General features: G+C 36.5%; 1 protein-coding gene across 1 annotated transcript in view; it reads left to right on the top strand.

The window, feature by feature from the left end:
- The window catches only part of LOC106876324 (cell division cycle-associated protein 7), a 46,585-nt gene extending 27,398 nt beyond the window's left edge, over positions 1-19,187 (top strand). Inside the window, exons 6-10 of the mRNA XM_014924824.3 lie at positions 6,550-6,690; positions 10,217-10,303; positions 10,688-10,750; positions 14,917-15,053; positions 18,005-19,187. Of these exons, the coding sequence (XP_014780310.1) occupies positions 6,550-6,690; positions 10,217-10,303; positions 10,688-10,750; positions 14,917-15,053; positions 18,005-18,017 (441 nt within the window). The 3' untranslated portion in view covers positions 18,018-19,187. The remainder of the gene's footprint in view (positions 1-6,549; positions 6,691-10,216; positions 10,304-10,687; positions 10,751-14,916; positions 15,054-18,004) is intronic.
- The last annotated feature ends 817 nt before the right edge of the window (positions 19,188-20,004 follow it).

Here is a 20,004-nt window from a genome sequence, read left to right as displayed (position 1 = left end):
TTTAGTAGAAGACATTAGACCAAGGTGCCATGTGGTGGGACCGATTCAGGAACCATGTGGTTGGGAAGCACTGGCCTGCTAAACCTGCTCTGATTGAGCCGACCTACGACGATAGGTGTTCCATTGGTGATCATATCCTTTATTCCAACATACTATATCTGGGATGGGATAACATCATCCAATATAGTCTTCATTTCTATGACATTTGGGTGTGATTTAAAAGAAATTTTGCTGCTATTTCTATCAAGCCAAGCAACTATGTAGTGACTCTCATGGCAGATTCAATTAGTATGCAGCAGTCTTAGTCTTTATTGCTTGCTATTCACTGACATGGTTTTATGAGACTTTCAATTTTCTTGGTTGTCTTGTTCAAAGAATAAACCAAACTTTTATCAGCATTTCTCTACTGTGTCCAAAATGGAATATATTTCCATTTCAGCTTAATTGGGTAAAGATTAGAGCATGATCTGTCATGTGATTGATAATACTGTATACCTTTGACACCATGGATGATATCAGGAAACATAGAAATATATATGTCTTCATCGTCGTCATTTGACATCCATTTTCCACGTTGGCATGAGTTGGATAGTTTGACGAAAGCTGGAGAGCTGTACCAAGTTCAAGCTTAATTTGGTTTCATTTCTATGGCTGGATGACTTTCTTAATGCAAACCATTTTACAGTGTGTGCTGGATGCTTTTTACGTGGCACCAGCATGAGTACTTAGGCACAGGTGTGTTCCACATGGACTGGCACATGTGTTTCACGTGGACCTATACGGATGCTTTTTATGTGGACTGGTATAGGTGCTTTTTATGGGGACCAGCATGAATAATTATCTATCAAATTTCTTGCTGCTCATAGAAAATGATAAAATAAATAATTTTCTAATTAAAACATTCCTCTTGTAGCGTGGCAACAAATTCATAACAGCTGGCAATATGACGTAATGTTGTATTGCCGAGGAGATATGATTGTTGTTTTCCCATTGGCTGAAATAACTGCTCATATTTGAATTCCGAGAATTAGTAAAAGAATATTTTTATGAAATTTCTATTCTTGAAAGTCAAGTTTAGCAGTTATAAAAACCCTGGATTTTGGGGGAAACTTTAGTGTCTGTGGTTGTCTAAATTAATCCACGTCACTCAAATCCAGAGTAATGGTTACTACCATGAGAAATACTCTTTAAAAGTCTGACACCTATTTTGGTTGTCGTGTTTCATTAGTTAAGCCAACAAAAATTAGCTAGAAGAATAATATATGTAATAATGTATCATCATCATCATCATCATCATCATCATCATCGTTTAACGTCCGCTTTCCATGCTAGCATGGGTTGGACGATTTGACTGAGGACTGGTGAAACCGGATGGCAACACCAGGCTCCAATCTAATTTGGCAGAGTTTCTACAGCTGGATGCCCTTCCTAACGCGTTAGGAATGTATATAAATAAAATATATAAAATGATATTTCATCTTTCTTCAATTCTTCCCAACCTGTTTAACATATTTAATTCTGTTTAATAATCTGTAACGTTCTTTTTTTTCATTTTATATATTTTATTTATAAACATTATTACATATATTATTTTTCTAGCTATTTCTTAGGCGTAACTAATGAATGAAACACGACAACCAAAATAGGTGTCAGTGTCAGACATTTAAAGAGTATTTCTCATGGCAACAACCATTACTCTGGATTTGAGTGACGTAGATTAATTTAGACAACCACAGACACGAAAGTTTTCCCCAAAATCCAGGGTTTTTATAATTGCTCAACTTGACTCTCAAGAATAGAAATTTCATAAAAATATTCTTTTACTAATTCTCAGAATTCAAATATGAGCAGTTATTTCAACCAATGGAAAAATGACAATCATATTTCCTCGGCAATACGACATTGTCATATTGCCGGCTGTTATGAATTTGTCGCTACGCTACTCTCATTTACTCTGTCTCCATGAGTCTTTCTCACTCACTGTGTGTGTGTGTGTGGTGGTCATTTACTCATTGCCTACCACTAAGCCTACTATAGGCTCTCATCTCCTGCCTGTTGTTTAATCTCTCTGCCCGTCTCTATATGATTTAAAGCATGACTGAAGAAATAAGCCAACAAAGCAGAAATTAAAGTTAAAAGGTGTTGAAATTTATTGTATATGATTAATATGATGGATTTATAACAAAAGATGTAAATGGACTTTTTAAGAAATACCATATGAATGTTTTGATTCTAATAGGCTTCCATACAGTTATATAACCAGGTGTTCAGGCTTCTCATATTTCTTTTTATATTGAACTCGTGCTAAATTTGTCATTTCAGGTGAGGTATGATTCAAATTGTGGATATTTTTTTGTTGTTTAACAGTTAAGAAAAAAAAGAAAAAGGAAGCTCGTACTTAATGTTTATACTATATACAATACCCTGTTTGAGCTAATGAATTAAACTTTTTAGCGATAATTGACTTGGTCATATATATATATATATATATATATATATATATATATATATATATATATATATACATATATATATATATATATAAACAAAACTGTCCGATGAATGGGAACGTGAAATTCCAAGTAACAGTCTTTTGTTATATTTCTGCTGCTTTTAAATAAAGCATATTACTCTACCTCTGGTATTTGAGTACTCTTTTTTCCACCTTGTTGCACATTTACGTGCTTACTTCGGTATATATATATATATATATATATATATATATATATATATATATATATATATATATATTCTTTACTTGTTTCAGCTTTGAAAAATTTTTAGTCAAATGAATCAACTCCACTAATTATTTTTTAAAGTACTACTTATTTTATCAGTCACTTTTCCTGGACTGCTAAGTTACAGGAATGTAAACACACCAGCATTAGTTGTCAAGCAGTGGGTGAGGGAGACAAGCACAAAAACATACATAGATATATGCATACATATATATGACAGGCTTCCTTCAGTTTCTGTCTACCGATTCCACTCATAAGGCTTTGGTTGGCCTGAAGCTATAGTACACTTGCCCAAGGTGCTACGTAGTGGGATTGAACCTGAAACTATGTGGCTGGGAAACAAGCTTCTCACATACTCCTGCCTGTGCCTATATATATATATATATATATATATATATATATATCATGGACTCTTCTGTCGTTAGATGACATATGAGGGTTCTACAGTTTCTTGCTGAACAACCACACATGATTTGTTTATTGTGATCAAATGTTTGTGTTCACACAAGCTCACTCCCTCCATCAAATTGACATTACCTGTACAGGTGCGCCATGTGCCACATGTCAGATGATGAAATGATCACAGAGCAATTTGAAATGAAGTGCTTTGCTCAAGAACACAACGCCTGGTCTGGGAATCGAACCCACAATCTCGCATTTGTGTGTGCAACACCCTAACCACTAAGCCATGCGCCTTCACACACACACACACACACACACACACACACACACACACACACACACACACACATCATATTGTCAATCACTGGTTATATGGTTATAAGCTACCATCTTTCCTGTTTCTCTTGTCCTTCTGTTGTTGGCACTCTGTCACTTACGACGTTGAGGGTTCCAGTTGATCCGATCAATGGAACAGCCTGCTCGTGAAATTAACCTGCAAGTGGCTGAGCACTCCGGAGACACGTGTACCCTTAATGTAGTTCTCGGGGATATTCATCGTGACACAGTGTGACAAAGCTGGGCCTTTGAAATACAGGTACAACAGAAACGGGAAGTAAGAGTGAGAGAAAGTTGTGGTGAAAGAGTACAGCAGGGTTCACCACCATCCCCTGCCGGAGCCTTGTGGAGCTTTAGGTGTTTTCACTCAATAAACACTCACAACACCCAGTCTGGGAATCGAAACCGCGATCCTATGACTGTGAGTCCACTGCCCTAACCACTGGGCCTTCTGTATTTGTTCCATAAACAGAATTAACACCATAGCATTTCTTCTAATATCATTTAGGTGCTAGGCATGGCTATATCATTAAGAGGCTTGCTTTGCAACCATGTGGCTTTGGGTTCAGTCCTACTGTGCATCACTTTGAAGTAGTTTTCTATAATTCTGAACTGACCAATACCTTATGAGTGAATTTGGTGTATAGAAACTGTGTGAAACCCTGTGTGTGTATGTGTATTTGTGTGTCTTTGTGTCTATCTTTGCTCCTCTCTCCTCTACTGCTTGACAGCCTGTGTTGGTTTGTTTATGTCCTCATTACTTAGCAGTCTGGCAAAAGAGATTGATTAAGTACCAGACTTTAACAAAACAGATGCTGGGGTGATTTGTTCAACTTAAACCCTTCATGATGGTTGTTGTCCAATGATTGAAAGAAATAAGAAATAAAAGATAAAAGACTGAATTTCATTTTGTGTGTTTTCTATGATTCTCCACAAAATACTGAACATTCTGTAAGCCTTTTTTTTTTCTATTTTAGAATTTATAGGCTATATATATATATATCATCATTTTAATGTCTGTTTTTCATGTTGGCATTGACTGGTGCAGGCAAGGCTAAGGGCTGCATCAGGCCCCATTGTCTGTTCTGGCATGGCTTCTATAGCTTGATACTCTTCCTAATGCCAACCATTCCACAGAGTGTACTGGGTGCTTTTTATTTAGTGCCAGCTGTGGCAAATGGGCCTTGAATACAGCAGGACACCAGAGTTCTCAGTCCTTTGTCATCTTCATAAAGCTCAGTCTCTTGAGATTGGCCTTCAATACTTCATCTCATGTCTTCCTGAGTCTCCCTCTTCTACAAGTTCTATCTACTTTAAGTGATTGGCACAGCTGTATGCAGCTGTCAACATATACGATAATATTTATATAGCAAGGCAATAGATCCACACGTAGATTAAAGGCAAAATTGATTTTAATTGAAGAAATATGAGACAAAATTATCCTGCAAGTGACTAAGGCTTATTTTGTCATTGTTTATACCAGCATTTCTTAACTGGGGTTCCACAAAAGGTTCCTAGGGGTTTTGTGAGAAAGAGTGGGATAAGCTAATGCTAATTTCATGATCGTAATATTATTATACATGGACAATATATTATTAGTTATTGTAATATAGACATCATCCTATCTAACCTATTTAAAAAATATAACCAGTATATATATATATATATATATATATATATATATATATATATATGATATTTACCACGTGAACTATGATGAAAAAATATGTGAAAGATATAGTATATTTTTTTTTTGTGCTGGGGTTCCTTGAGACATGTAATTTATTTTAAGGGTTACACAAGAGTTAAAAGGTTGAGAGACACTGGTTTAAACCATACACACTTCATAATACAGTGAGTAATTGTTTACATAGTACTGTGAAACTTATATTCTCTTTTTTATTTTATCATTACTATAATCATGGCAATAAAGTTGTGTTTGTGGTCATTAAAATATGTATGTACATGTTTGTGTGTTCAGTTTGTGTTAGTATTTTGGGTGGTACAGATATGATTATTATGCTATAGGAGTAGATGTGACTGTGGTCAGGAATCTTGTGCCCCAACCATGTGGTCTTGAGTTCAGTTCCATTGCATGGTACCCTGGGCATGTCTTGTATTTTAACTCTGGGCCAACCAAAGCCTTGTGGTTGAATTTGATAGGCAGAAACTGAATGAAGCCCATTCTATGTGTGTGTATGTTTATCTTTGTCTTGACATCATGTGATGGTTGTAAACGAGTATCATCATATAAGGATTGTTTGTTTTCAGTTTTCTGTGAAAAATGTGTCCACTTATAGGATCTTTTCACTTTCATCAGCAGATCGGGAAATTAATTTTTTGTTACTAAACACTTTCGAACTTCGGACACTGGTAGAATGTGTCATATAAAACATCTTTTACTCTTAGTGTTGTTTCTATTTACGAGGTTATTTCGTGTTAAAGTTGTCGTATTTCAGTAATTTCAACCAATCAGTGACGTATAAAATTACTGCTGTTGTTTGTCAACAACAATTTCTAGCAGTCTATATTTTGTTTGTCACTGTTATTTATGATATATTTCAATCTCAGGAGTGTATCTGAAGCACGTTTACTTCATGACACCACTATAATCGTTTGTGCATTTTTACTGCGTTTTAGGTTTTTTTTTCCTGTTTTTCTGCTTCTATTTTTTGGAAAGAGCCCCCCTCCCTTTTCTCACAAATTACTGATTTAAAAAAAAATTTTTTGCCAAAAACCCAGCTTTTTGGATCCCGAGATTCTGGGAAATTGCCAGAAATCGGATTTTTGGAATTTTTGGCTCCCTTAACACCCCCCCCCCCCGCACAAACATATACACACACACACATATATACGACGGGCCTCTTTCAGTTTCCGTCTACCAAATCCACTCACAAGGCTTTGGTCAGCCCGAAGCTATAGTAGCAGACACTTGCCCAAGGCGTCACGCAGTGGGACTGAACCCAGAACCATGCGGTTCGTAAGCAAGCTACTTACCACACAGCCACTCCTATGCCTATTTATATTGTATAGACATATTTATATATAATTGTATATTTTATGCTGTTTGTAGGTTTCAAGTGAACAATGTCTTCTGGACAATCGAAGAATGGCTCGAGTTCCACCAAAAGTGAAATCCCCTGATGAAATAACAGAAGCTGATTTAGAATTGGTTGCTGAGTATGTTAGCCAAAAGAAATACGACAGTTTATGTGTAAGTATAAGTATGCTGTTAAATTTTGGAGAATTTAACCCTTTAGTATTTAAACTGGTCATATCCAGCTCATATTTTCTACTTGTTTTACATTAAAACTGGCCTCTCACACCTACCCTACAATGTTATTCTACAAATAAGCAATTGTCCCAATGAACACTTGAAGTTTTCAGATAACGCATTATTATTTCAAAACAATGTGAATAAATATGCATTACATTTGACAGAATAATCTGAATGCTAAAGGGTTAAATTTTAACTTATATTTTATTAAATTTAAGACTTAATGAAACCAAATGATTCTTTAACCCTTTTGTTACTATATTTCTGACCAAGATACACCCCTCATGAGTTTCAATTAAATTCTAAAATAATCATGAATTTAGACTAGTTTCATTAAACAACTGCAACTTTTTTTCCATATCAACATATTAATGTGATATTTGGAACATAATTGAAGAAAGGGTTATTAATTGTATTGCATATTTTTTGTCTCAAAGTGACTCTAATTACAAGTAAATCCAGTTAAACTGAGCAAAATGTAAAAAATTGTTTAAGCATTACCATAGAAAATGAATCATCAGCTAATATTCAATTGGGTATGCAACAAAATTTTAATATAGAAGAATTGTGCACATCACTAGATTATCAGTTGAATTTAATGCACATAAGAACAGGTAAAATAAAATGAAATGCTGGAATTTGTTTTTGAAGAAAACTAGAAAATTAAATACATTAATCATCATCATCATCGTCATCATCATCGTTTAACGTCCGCTTTCCATGCTAGCATGGGTTGGACGATTTGACTGAGGACTGGTGAAACCGGATGGCAACACCAGGCTCCAGTCTGATTTGGCAGAGTTTCTACAGCTGGATGCCCTTCCTAACGCCAACCACTCAGAGAGTGTAGTGGGTGCTTTTACGTGTCACCCGCACGAAAACGGCCACGCTCGAAATGGTGTCTTTTATGTGCCACCCGCACAAGCCAGTCCAGGGGCACTGGCAACGATCTCGCTCGAAAATCCTACAGGAGCCAGTCAGGCGGTACTGGCAACGGCCACGCTCAAAATGGTGCATCTCATGTGCCACCCGCACAAGAACCAGTCCAGGGGCACTGGCAACGATCTTACTTGGCTTGCCGGGTCTTCTCACGCACAGCCCATTTCCAAAGGTCTCGGTCCGTAGTCATCGCCTCGGTGAGGCCCAATGTACGAAGGTCTTGCCTCACCACCTCAGCCCAGGTCTTCCTGGGCCTACCTCTTCCACGGGTTCCCTCAACTGTTAGGGTGTGGCACTTTTTCACGCAGCTATCCTCCTCCATTCTCACCACATGTCCATACCAGCGCAATCGTCTCTCTTGCACGCCACAACTGATGCTTCTAATGTTCAGCTTTTCTCTCAAGATACTTACACTCTGACGGGTATTCACATTGACATTACACATCCAACGGAGCATACTGGCTTCATTCCTTGCGAGCTTACGTATGTCCTCAGCAGTTACAGCCCATGTTTCACTGCCATGTAGCATGGTTGTTCGTACGCATGCGTCATACAGTCTGCCTTTTACTCTGAGTGAGAGTCCCTTTGTCGCCAGCAGGGGTAAGAGCTCTCTAAACTTTGCCCAGGCTATTCTTATTCTAGCAGCTACACTTTCAGCGCACCCACCCCCACTACTAACTTGGTCGCCCAGATAGCGGAAGCTATCGACTACCTCTAGTTTTTCACCCTGGAATGAGATAGAAGTTGTTTCCTGTTTGTTTGCAGTCTTTATTGCACCTGAACATCTGCCACAAACAAAAACTAACTTGCTAGTTAACCTGCCTTTGATGTTGCTGCACCTCTTATGTGTCCATAGCTTGCACCGGGTACATCTTATAGAGTTACTACCTACTCCTTTTCTACATACTGAGCAGGGCCATCTACCTGAAGGGGTTTGTGTTTTATCTACCTTCCTACTTATTAGGATTTTGGTTTTAGCTAGGTTGACTCTAAGGCCCTTCAATTCTAGACCTTGCTTCCACACCTGAAACTTCTCCTCTAGTTCTGATAGTGACTCCGCAATTAGGGCAAGGTCATCAGCATAGAGGAGCTCCCAGGGGCAACCTGTCTTGAACTCCTCTGTGATTGCCTGGAGGACTATGGTAAATAATAGGGGGCTGAGGACGGAACCTTGGTGGACCCCTACCTCTACCCGGAATTCATTGCTGTACTCATTTCCAACCCTCACCTTACTGGCCGCATCTCTGTACATGGCTCGCACAGCTCTCACTAGCCATTCTTCTATCCCAAGTTTCCTCATTGACCACCAGATAAGGGATCGGGGGACCCTGTCAAAGGCTTTCTCCATGTCAACGAAAGCCAGGTACAGAGGTTTATCCTTGGCTAGGTATTTCTCTTGCAACTGTCTCACTAGAAATAAGGCATCAGTAGTGCTTTTACCTGGCACGAACCCAAACTGCATCTCATCTAAATTGATTCGCTCCCTAATTAGTTGGGCTATGACCCTCTCTGTAACTTTCATAACCTGATCTAACAGCTTGATGCCTCTGTAATTATTTGTATCTAAAGCGTCCCCTTTACCTTTGTAGCAGTTGACTATGATGCTGCTACACCAGTCATAGGGTATGACTCCTTCGTGTATCACCTGGTTCGTAATACGGGTGACTAGGCTATAGCCAACACTGCCAGATATTTTGAGCATCTCTGCAGTGATTCCTGATGGGCCGGGGGCTTTCCCGGTCTTCATACTCTTAATTGCTTTATCTACCCTGGTACTATCAACTCGGATAGCTGGTCCCTCTATTGGGTCGACATAAGGCAGGCTCTCTTTCTCCCATTCATTCTCTTTATTAAGCAATCTATCGTAGTGGCATCTCCAGACCTCTTTCTTTGTATCCTCATTTAATGCAAGCGTACCATCAGCTAACTAAATGAAATATACTCACACACATACATGAATACACAGGAACATATATAACTAAAATTTACAATAGAAATTAAATCAAAACTTGTCACTCACCTTACAGGCAAATTTGCTTCACAAATTTTCCAAACTTTGAGCTCCCATTTCGTGGGCCTTCCTGGCATATATTGTTGGAAGCGTACCCTTCCTTTATACCTCACCATGCCCTCACCGACGGATAAGTATGTCTCTAGGTTGTAAAATGTTTTATATGCATTTTTAACGCAGTCGATGAGGGGTCTTATTTTAAATAAGGGATCAAAGTTTGGTTCTCTACGTACTGGGGTACTGCTAGTATCTCTCACATGTAAATACCAGTTCAGTTTCACAAATCTGTTTTGGGTGGAATGTGGTAGACAGCTCATTCTGTTATTTATGCTTATAGGGTTGCAAAGAGAAATAGATCATTGTAGTAACTCAATCAAACCAATTACTTATCTAATGTTTGGCTATGTGAATATTTGTTTATTCCTTAAATAAAGTAATGAAATCATGGGCTTGGATGAGATTACTTAGTAATACAAAATTTTAATCTGTTCCCATTTTTTCTTTTTGTTTTAGGGTACAACATGCCATCAGTGCCGGCAAAAGACATCAGATATGAAGACTATTTGCCGGTCATCTAACTGTGTTGGTGTTCGTGGTCAAGTAAGTTGGAGGTTTTGCAACTCTTACATTATGAGTTAACCCTTTAGCATTTCAACCGACCAGATCAGGCCCAAATATTCTACCTGTTTTATGCTACCTTAGAATGTCATTTTAAAAATAAACAGTCACATCATTGAAATCATAAAGTTACAAGATAATGCATGATTAACTCAAAACAATGTAAATAAATAAGCATTATATTTGACAGAGTAATCTGAATGCTAAAGAGTGAGACATATTTTGGATTAAATATATTTTACATTATGGATTGAATACATTTTAGAAGTTAGTGTATTGTGTCTAATTGTTAATTGATTCAAAGATAAACTAACTGTAAAATGTATTCCTCGTTTATAATTTCAATAATTTTTTTTTTTACTTAAGTTTTGTGGACCTTGTTTAAGGAACCGGTATGGTGAAGCTGCTGTTGATGCACTCAAAGATGCGGTAAATATTTTTAATTTGTTAGACTTACTTGTTTATACTTACAGTGTATTAGATTCACTTAAGTGTATCCTCATTGTTTTTTTTCTCTCTCTCTCGTATAAGAGACAGGCTGGATATTTGTACAGAAGCGCTGTGTGTACCACCCACACTTAACAAAAAACCTTCTCACATACTCTACCACAACAAACCAAACTACATCACTACATCTCTTCTCTTCCTTACATTTCCACTTCATGTACTATGATTACCTTCCTCTCCCCAATCCTGTTCTCTTTGCCCTGTGCCACTGTATCATTGATCTCTGCTTGTTCCCGACCTGAGCGATCTACCCACATGCCCTGTCTCACTATATTATTGCTATCTGCTAGCTCCCGACCTGGTTGTTCCACCCACACATAACAAGAAAACTATTTCCTTACCCTACCCCAACAAACTGATTTACATCTCTTTCTCACATTTCCTTCTTCATACACTATGCCTAACTCTCACTCCCCAATCTTGTCCTCACACCCCTATTCCTCTGTATCATTGCTATCTGGTAGCCCCTCCAACTCTATACCCAGGTCTATTGCCACTTACTTGCACTCTTTAATCACACTTCCTTTGCAATATCCTGCCACTTATATTATTGCATTTGAACCATGAGGGTATGCCCTGGCACTTGCCACCATCTCTATATCTCTCTTTTCCTTTACTCAACCATCTCATTTATATTCTGACCCCCCGCCCCTTGTGAGTATGCCCAGCATTTTGCCACCATCACCATCCTGCAGTTTCCCCCTCTCTCTCTCTCCTTCTCCTGCACTTCCCTTAGGTTGAGCAACCATGTATTTTCTTTGTGGTAGCGCACCTGTTTCTGTCTTCATTCCTGATCTTTCTCTCTCTGGCTGGGTAACCTTGTACTTCCTATACAGCAAAACACCTGTATCTGTCTCACTATAACCTTTTCATCATCACCTCCTCTAATGCCTCCTCCTCTTTTTAAAGTTTTTTTTTATGTCTTGCAAGTACTTGATGACCCTGTCAGTGCAGGTGCCACTTAAAAGCATCCAGTTCACACTGTAAAGTGATTGGTGTTCGGAAGGGCATCCAGCTGTAAAAACCTTGCCAAAACTGACCTTTCCTATGCTTGTGCCATGTAAAAAGCACTACTCACCTCGCCTGTGCTTGTGCCACGTAAAAAGCACTAAGTCCACTCTGCTGAGTGGTTGGTGTTAGGAAAAAGTCTGCCGCAACAATCACAGAAGTCTGGTACCTGGATAGTTTTGTGTGCTTGTCTGTAATTTAATACAGCTAAACCAGTGCATAATGGGAAAATACTCAGAAAGTAAGGTGCCCCTGAAATGTGAATACAAACAGAATTAGGCGTAAATCGGACCATGGATTCCTGAGATATGCGATTTTTTTCGGGTACCTTGAACTACTGGTGACCCAGTAGGTCACGGGTAGTCTATTATATATATATATATATATATGTGTGTGTGTGTGTGTTGCCTTTGTCTCCCCATCACCACTTGACAACTGCTCTTGGTGTGTTTACATCTCCCATAAGATACTGATAAAATAAGTACTAGGCCGAAATAAATTTTGGAGTTGATTTGTTTGGCTAAAAATCCTTTAAGGCAGTGCTCCAGCATGGCTGCAGTCTAGCAACTGAAGCAAGTAAAAGATAGGATATATGTGTATATAATAAGTTACTAGTGAAATAGAGCAAAATAAAAATTTGCTTATCAGGAAAATTGTTCCTGTGTTAAGATTGAAAGGAATTTATACAAAAAATTTACGGAATAAGTGCTACAAGCATTAACAAGTTATTCTATTTTGAGAGATTATTGTGAATGAGATAACTTTCTCCAGTTTACCACTTTTCTGTTGCCTGGTTACAGTTTTATTTGTATTATAGATAACTTGTTTAAAATCTTCTTGTCTATGAATATTGTGTTAACAAGGTGACCATTTTGGTGCTACTTGTTGTCGCTTTATTTTTTTAACCTAGCTTTATTTATTTTTTTTAACCTAGCTCATACTGCTTTCCCAAATGAATGTCTCTTTCTGCCAACATTTTAAGAATAAAATCCAAATAAAAAAAAAAAAAATTTTTTAAATCCCTAAAAGTAAAAGTTAACCTAAAAAATACAGGTTTACATAGTCCATTGTTGACCTGCCACTGAGTTTATTTCAGGACATAGATTTGTTTATTCAGTATTTTATTTGCGTAGCCATTATATGACTTGGTAAAAACTCAGATTTTAATGCCTCTCTTTGTTTCAATGGGATATTAATGCCATCATTTCACTTCTACATGGCCATTAGAAACGTACATATACAAGTTAGAAGTCTCCTCTCTGCTCAGTTTTCCTTTTAGCTCATTTATACTCCATCATTCATGCATACTAACATTATACATCCAGTAGTGTATGCTCACCTCATTTCTTTCTAGGTTATATATCCTCTGTATTCATTACTCATGTTTCATTATCATAATATTGCATTTTGTACACAAGACTCTTCATTTAGAGAGAGAGAAAACCTCTTAGTTGGCAGCAGTCTAGTGCACCTGCAAGTTATAAAAGTCATTTATTTCTTTCAGTCTGCCAGGTAGATGTTTTTGCATCTTTTGTACACCTACAGTTCACATTTGATATATAGAATAGAACTTTTTGCTTGCACAAATGTCTCATAAAACTGACAATAGTAACAGTCCTTCAACTACAGAAAGATAAGAAAATATAAAATTTTAGTCACATCCAAACTCCAGTTTTCCTAACCTTCTGAGCTATAAGTTCAGGTACTTTTTCACTTGATAATTTTATTTTACACCTGATCTGATATTCCACACTATGCAATACTTTCTAGAGCAGTTGCATACATATATATGGATGTATATATGTATGTATATAAGGTATAAGTTAGAGGTGTTAGCCCTCTAAGAGATAGAAGTATCTGGAGGCACGCCTGGTATTTACCTCAGTAAGTATGGTCTTTGGTGTAAGGTATACAGCAGCAGGTAATTTACGAGGTAAACCATAGTTTGATGTATATATATAGAAGATAAGAAAATGGAGGAAAAGCAACAAATAGAAGTGTATCTGTTGTGCTAAAAGCCATTATTTAACTAATCAAGCAAGGTTAGGGTTTCTGTGTACCATAGTTGTGGTAAATAGGTGTTTACCTCATTGCAAATGGTAGACATCATCAGAACGAAGAAGGAAGAGATAGACACAGAGGGGAATAGAGTGAAAGATAGATGGAGAAATTGGAAAAGAAAAAGTTCAATGATTCAAAAGTCTTACATTTTAGTTATGTTCAAAGTTCATTAATTTCATTGTGAGGTAGTTGAAGAATAGAGGAGGTTGAATCTGAAGTCTTGTAGTTAGTTATTAGCATGACTTCCATGTGTTTCCCTGTTTAGCTAGTTAACCGGCGGTATATTTGTGTGTGTGTGTGTGTGTGTGTGTGTGTATATATATATATATATATATATATATATATATAATAAATGCGCCCTTTTAAAGCCTAGCCAGGCTCATGGGCCCGGTTTCAATGGTGTATGTGTTCCCCAGCTGGACGGGACGCCAGCCCATTGCAACGTTACTCATTTTTGCCAGCTGAGTGGACTGGAGCAACGTGAAATGAAGAGTTTTGCTCAAGAACACAACGCGTCGCCCGGTCCACAAATCGAAACCACAATCTTATGACCATGGTGCTGACACCCTAACCACTAGGCCATGCGCCTCCACATATATATACATAGATATATGTATATATGCATGTATATATAGATGTATATATGTACATATATGTATGTATGTGTTTGAGTATATATGTGTGTGTGTGTGTATAATAATAATAAATGCGCCCTTTTAAAGCCATCAGAATATAATAAAAATAAAATGTAAGGCGCTGATAAACTCTGTGAGAACTAGTGACATATACTAAGATTACTAAACCCAATTAAATACTTGAATAGAAGTTATTCCAATATTCAATTCTATAGTTGACTATTTTGGTCTGAAAGAAAGTTTGAAACTGAGTGGGTAGAGAAAATTGGTAGATAGAATTCAGAACCAAATATTTTAGAATAATTGTTAGAATAAAAGTTAGTCATAATGCAGCATTTGTTTTCTTTTTTCTCTGATATATTTATATTCAATCTGTTTAACTAGAACTGGGTGTGTCCACCTTGTCGAGGTATCTGTAACTGCAGTTTCTGCCGAAGGAAGAAGGGGCGTGCATGTACTGGTAGAATGATACACCATGCTCGTGATATGGGGTTTTCCAATGTCAGTGATTATCTAAAAAGGTAGGTGATATATTTTTAAAAACATATATTTGTTAGTACTACATTAAAAGCATTGGTACTGGTGCCACATAAAAAGCACCCAGTGGTTGGCATTAGGAAGGGCATCCAGCTGTAGAAATTATGCCACAACAAGCAATGGAATTTGTGACCTTGCATTCCTCGTGGATATAACTACACATTTAAATGATTTAAATTTAAAATTGCAGAAGTAAAATCAGTTAATTTATGCAATGTATTCTCATGTCAAAGCTTTTCAAACAAAACTTCAAATTTGGGAGAATCAATTCAGGACTGGTGATGCTTTCCATTTCCTCATACTAGCCATTCATGGCTCAATGTCTAGATATGATGATTTTGTTGTGGAGCTAAATGAGCTGAAAAAAAGAACTGAACACCAGATTTAATGACTTTAGAGCTAGAGAAACTGATTTTCATCCTTTTGGAAATCCTTTTAATGGTGATGTTGAAAATGTTCAAAAGGAATTGCAAATGGGTCTAATTGAGCTTGAGAGTGATGAATTTCTTTGGCAAAAATTTGAAGAGCAATCTTTGATGCATTTTTATGGAACTCTGCCCAAAGAAAACCACCCGAAATTAGTGTGCTTTGCTGGAAGATATGCCACCATGTTTGGTAGTACGTATATATATATGCAAACAACTCTTTTCTAGAATGAAAATAATAAAGTTGAAAACCAGGTCAAGATTGACTGATAGTCACTTGGAAGGCTATTTATGAGTTGCAACATTGCAAATTCCTGTAAATATTGAGAAACTCATAGAAAATGTACAATACCAGGTTTCTCATTAAAATTTGTGAGGAAATTATTCCTATTAACATCAATAACAAATGGATAAATATGATCTTACTTGTCTGTATTTTGTTAAGCAGTGTTTTAGTCATTGTGTGTGGCTTAGTTGAACTATTTTCCTTGTCTATGCTACTTTTTTTTCCTTTGATTTCTGGTTGTTATACTTCAGATCAAATTAATTTGTTTTTCAATTTGTTTTTTTTTTCTTTAGTTTCTTTCCTTTAATCATAGATAACATGTAATGTTAAATGCACAAATAATTTTCATTTTTTAAAATTGTTTATTTACATTTTTTAAGCATTTTCCCCAGGTACCATAGCTTGAAATGGTTCAACTAAATCACATACATAACAATGATTAAGTATGATATTTAAAAATATTGGTGAATATTCACATGTTTTGCTTCAAAAACAAATGTTCATAATAATTCTTTTCTATGGGGAATGATTTTTGGCACTAATTTACATATCAGAATAATAAAATCTACGATTATTGAAAGTGAAATCTTTCTGATTTTTCTACCCCAACCTTTTAGTCATAATTTATCTTTCTATCATTTTTATGATTGAGGAAATTTGTATGAATTCTAAAGAAACGAATCATAGCAACCTGAGTTACCACCCTTTTTTTTTAATGTGGGTACGGATGTAAATTAGCACTTGTGACCCATCTGATGATGAGCCATGTCTCATGCGACTCGCTTCTCAAAAAAAAGGTTCCTCATGCTTGTTCTAAAGCAATCCAAATTAAGTTCTGAAATGTGTACTTAGATGGTAAGTATCTATCTATATATATAAAAATGAGAATGTGTGTCTGTCTGTCTGTCTGTCTGTCTGTGTGTGTGAATCCCTAAAACTCGAGAACTACACAACCAATTTCATTCAAATTTTACACATGCCTTACTTAGGGTTCCAGTTGTGTTTTAGTAAAAAAAAAAAATTTAACTTCTTGCAGAGTTCGAGCCCACGGCAACATAATATCTCCTCCACTATTTAAGTATTACGTGTCAAAAGTGAAACAAAAACACTCATGTCAAATACTTTCACTTTAAAAATGAAACTATTCTACTAACTGAAACAATCACATTTCGATACTGTAATGACAGATACTTTCAGAGAGAGAGAGAGAAAGAGAGAGGGAGAGATGTATATGTATACATATAGATGTATATGTACATGTTATTCCACTAACTGAAACAATCACATTTCGATACTGTAATGACAGATACTTTCAGAGAGAGAGAAAGAGATGTATATGTATACATATACATGTATATGTACACGTATATGCATAGATATATATAGATATAGATCTATATGCATACATGTATATGTATACATATGTGTAGATGTATATATATATAGATGTACATGTAATATGTACACATATATACATGCATACAGATATCTATACATATATACACCCATCACACACAAACACATGCACACAAACACACATTAGTCATTTGTTTTCTTATCCAAAACTACGTCAAAAGTACTGAACGGATCTTTATGAAATTTGTAAATTATATTCTATGCATAACGGCCATAACTCCCATGAAAATTCATATATTTTTGATGTTGATGAAATTTTAACCCAAAAATAACAGATGAGCATTATTTGTCATTCAACTGTACAACAGTGTAAGACTACCCTTTCAGATATACTTACATTGTGATTTCTGCAATGTGGTGCATAAATTATCAAGTAAATGAGACGCATCTTTGCCTCCACTGATTCACTTGCAAAGTGTTGAGTAAAATTATTTCGTTGCAGACCTCCTTTGGGTCTTTTTATTATCACTGCGACACACACATAGTCCCCAGTTGGTAACATTGATTTCAAGGCCCTCCTAGATGAGAGACTGGCATTCCACTTAATGTCTATGTTCCATGCTGGCATGGATTGGAGAGTTATTAAGGTAGAAATATGGTATCGTAGCTACTAACAGTTGAGGGTTGCGTAGTCTAGACGGCGTTTTTAGATTTCATTATTCTCTTTAACCCGGGCAAAGCCGGGTATTTCTGCTTGTAGTGTAATAAAGTTCAGTGTACTTATCAAATACACAGACTATCTAATATGATTTAGATAAATTTTGATGAATTACTAGTGATTTAGTTATTTTGTTTTTCTATTTTACAGTTTGAGAAAATAATATTCATGTACAACTGATGGCCTTATGAACAACCAACATAATATGAGATAATTAGTTTACTGTGATAAAAGACTTGAAGTGCTGCCTTGAAAAATTAACTGCATTTTCCTGAGGGCTAGTCAAAGGACTTAACTGAATGTTTTTTTGCTTTCTTTGATGTTCATGTTACATTTTGTTGAATTCGTTTGAACCCCCTCATAAGTTGATATTTGAATACATGCAAATAGTGAGGATAAAAAAAAAGGCCATTTACTTCTTCTTCATGTAGACATGTGTTGGTACTTTTATTGTTGATACCAATTTTGCTACTACCAGGAAGTGCCATCATAATATACTGTGCAACACAAAACAGTTACACAGTGGTTCTTCATGATTTGCCTTAAAACAAAGGTGTCATTTGACAACACTCATTCAGAAATTTATCACCTGTCATTAAATAGAAAAGTGGACTTCTCAAGCCTGAATTTTAAACTTCTACCATTTTTATCTTTTAATCTATAAAACAAAAAAAAAAATAATAATAATTACAATACTGTGTAACACGATTTTGTCCTTGGGTAGCAACTGTTATTTCCTATTTGCTTACCCTTTGGAAGTATGAAAAATGGCTAGTATTTCTTCCAAATTTAGCTTTTGTTACATTTGTTCAAACCCAAAAGAATCCCTCTCAATACATGACTATGATGCTCTCTCACTTCTCCTGCTCATGATCAGAGACGTACATATTATCAGCCACTAAAAGACATGCTCAAGTGGTTATGGTCAAGCAAATCTGGTATTGAGGAGAATATTTGCTATAACGATATCTTTATTTCAGCAACTTGGTGCTGAATCTGTCTTAAATGTAATGGAAAATAGGTTAATTTCAACACATTGATGTCTGAGTCACAAATGCAAAATCTGAAGGGAATAGTAGTCTTTTCCTTTGATTTCTAGATAGAAGCAAATAGGAAATAACACTGATCAAAGACGAAAAAAAAAAAAAAGAAAAAAAATTTGTTACCCAGTGTTATTTTGACAAACTGTTCTGTGTATCTAATTCTGATATTAGAAACCACTCTATGGGAGTCTAGTTCAGGTAAAATTGTATACTTAGATACGTAGATTCACACTTGTAAATAGTTACTTTGAAACATGATATATATTTAATAAAACTTTTATTTAATGTAACTTTTGTTTTGCTTTTTCTTCTTCTCCCATTTGATTTGTTCAAAGTGATTCTAAATTGAATTAACTGAATTCCAAAATATATGCTACAATATTGATTGCAGTTTTCTGTGAAAATGGAAAAATGGAATATAATGTTCCATCAACAACAAAACTAGAACCTTTAAATAGGTGCAGGCATGGCTGTCTGGTTTATAGCTTGCTTCCTAACCATGAGTGGAGGCACAATGGCCCAGTGGCCAGTGGTTAGGGCAGCGGACTCGTGGTCATAGGATCGCGGTTTCGATTTCCAGACCTGGCGTTGTGAGTGTTTATTGAGCGAAAACACCTAAACCTCCACGAGACTCCGGCAAGGGATGGCGGCGAACCCTGCTGTACTCTTTCACCACAACTTTCTCTCACTCTTTCTTCCTGTTTCTGTTGTGCCTCTAATTCAAAGAGTCAGCCTTGTCACACTGTGTCACGCTGAATCTCCCTGAGAACTACGTTAAGGGTACACGTATCTGTGGAGTGCTCAGCCACTTGCACGTTAATTTCACGAGCAGGCTGTTCCGTTGATCGGATCAACTGGAACCCGCGACGGGGTGCCAACGTAGCCATGTGCTTTCAAGTTCAGTTAAACTGAAGAGAATCTTGGGTATGTTCTACTCTAGACCCATCTGACCAAAGCTTCATGAGTAGATTTGATAGACAGGAACTGGAAGTGCTGTGTGAGTGAGTGTGTATGTGCATGACTTCTTCCTTGCCTTGACATTGCATGAAAGTTGTAAATGAGTGTCACTTGTGCAAGCAGTGTCCTTTGTCCCCAACCTTCTGTGAA

The sequence above is a fragment of the Octopus bimaculoides genome, chromosome 1 (genome assembly GCF_046866305.1).
Source record: "Octopus bimaculoides isolate indiv1 chromosome 1, ASM4686630v1, whole genome shotgun sequence".
Classification (NCBI taxonomy): domain Eukaryota; kingdom Metazoa; phylum Mollusca; class Cephalopoda; order Octopoda; family Octopodidae; genus Octopus; species Octopus bimaculoides.
This window is presented reverse-complemented; position numbering and strand designations above follow the sequence as displayed.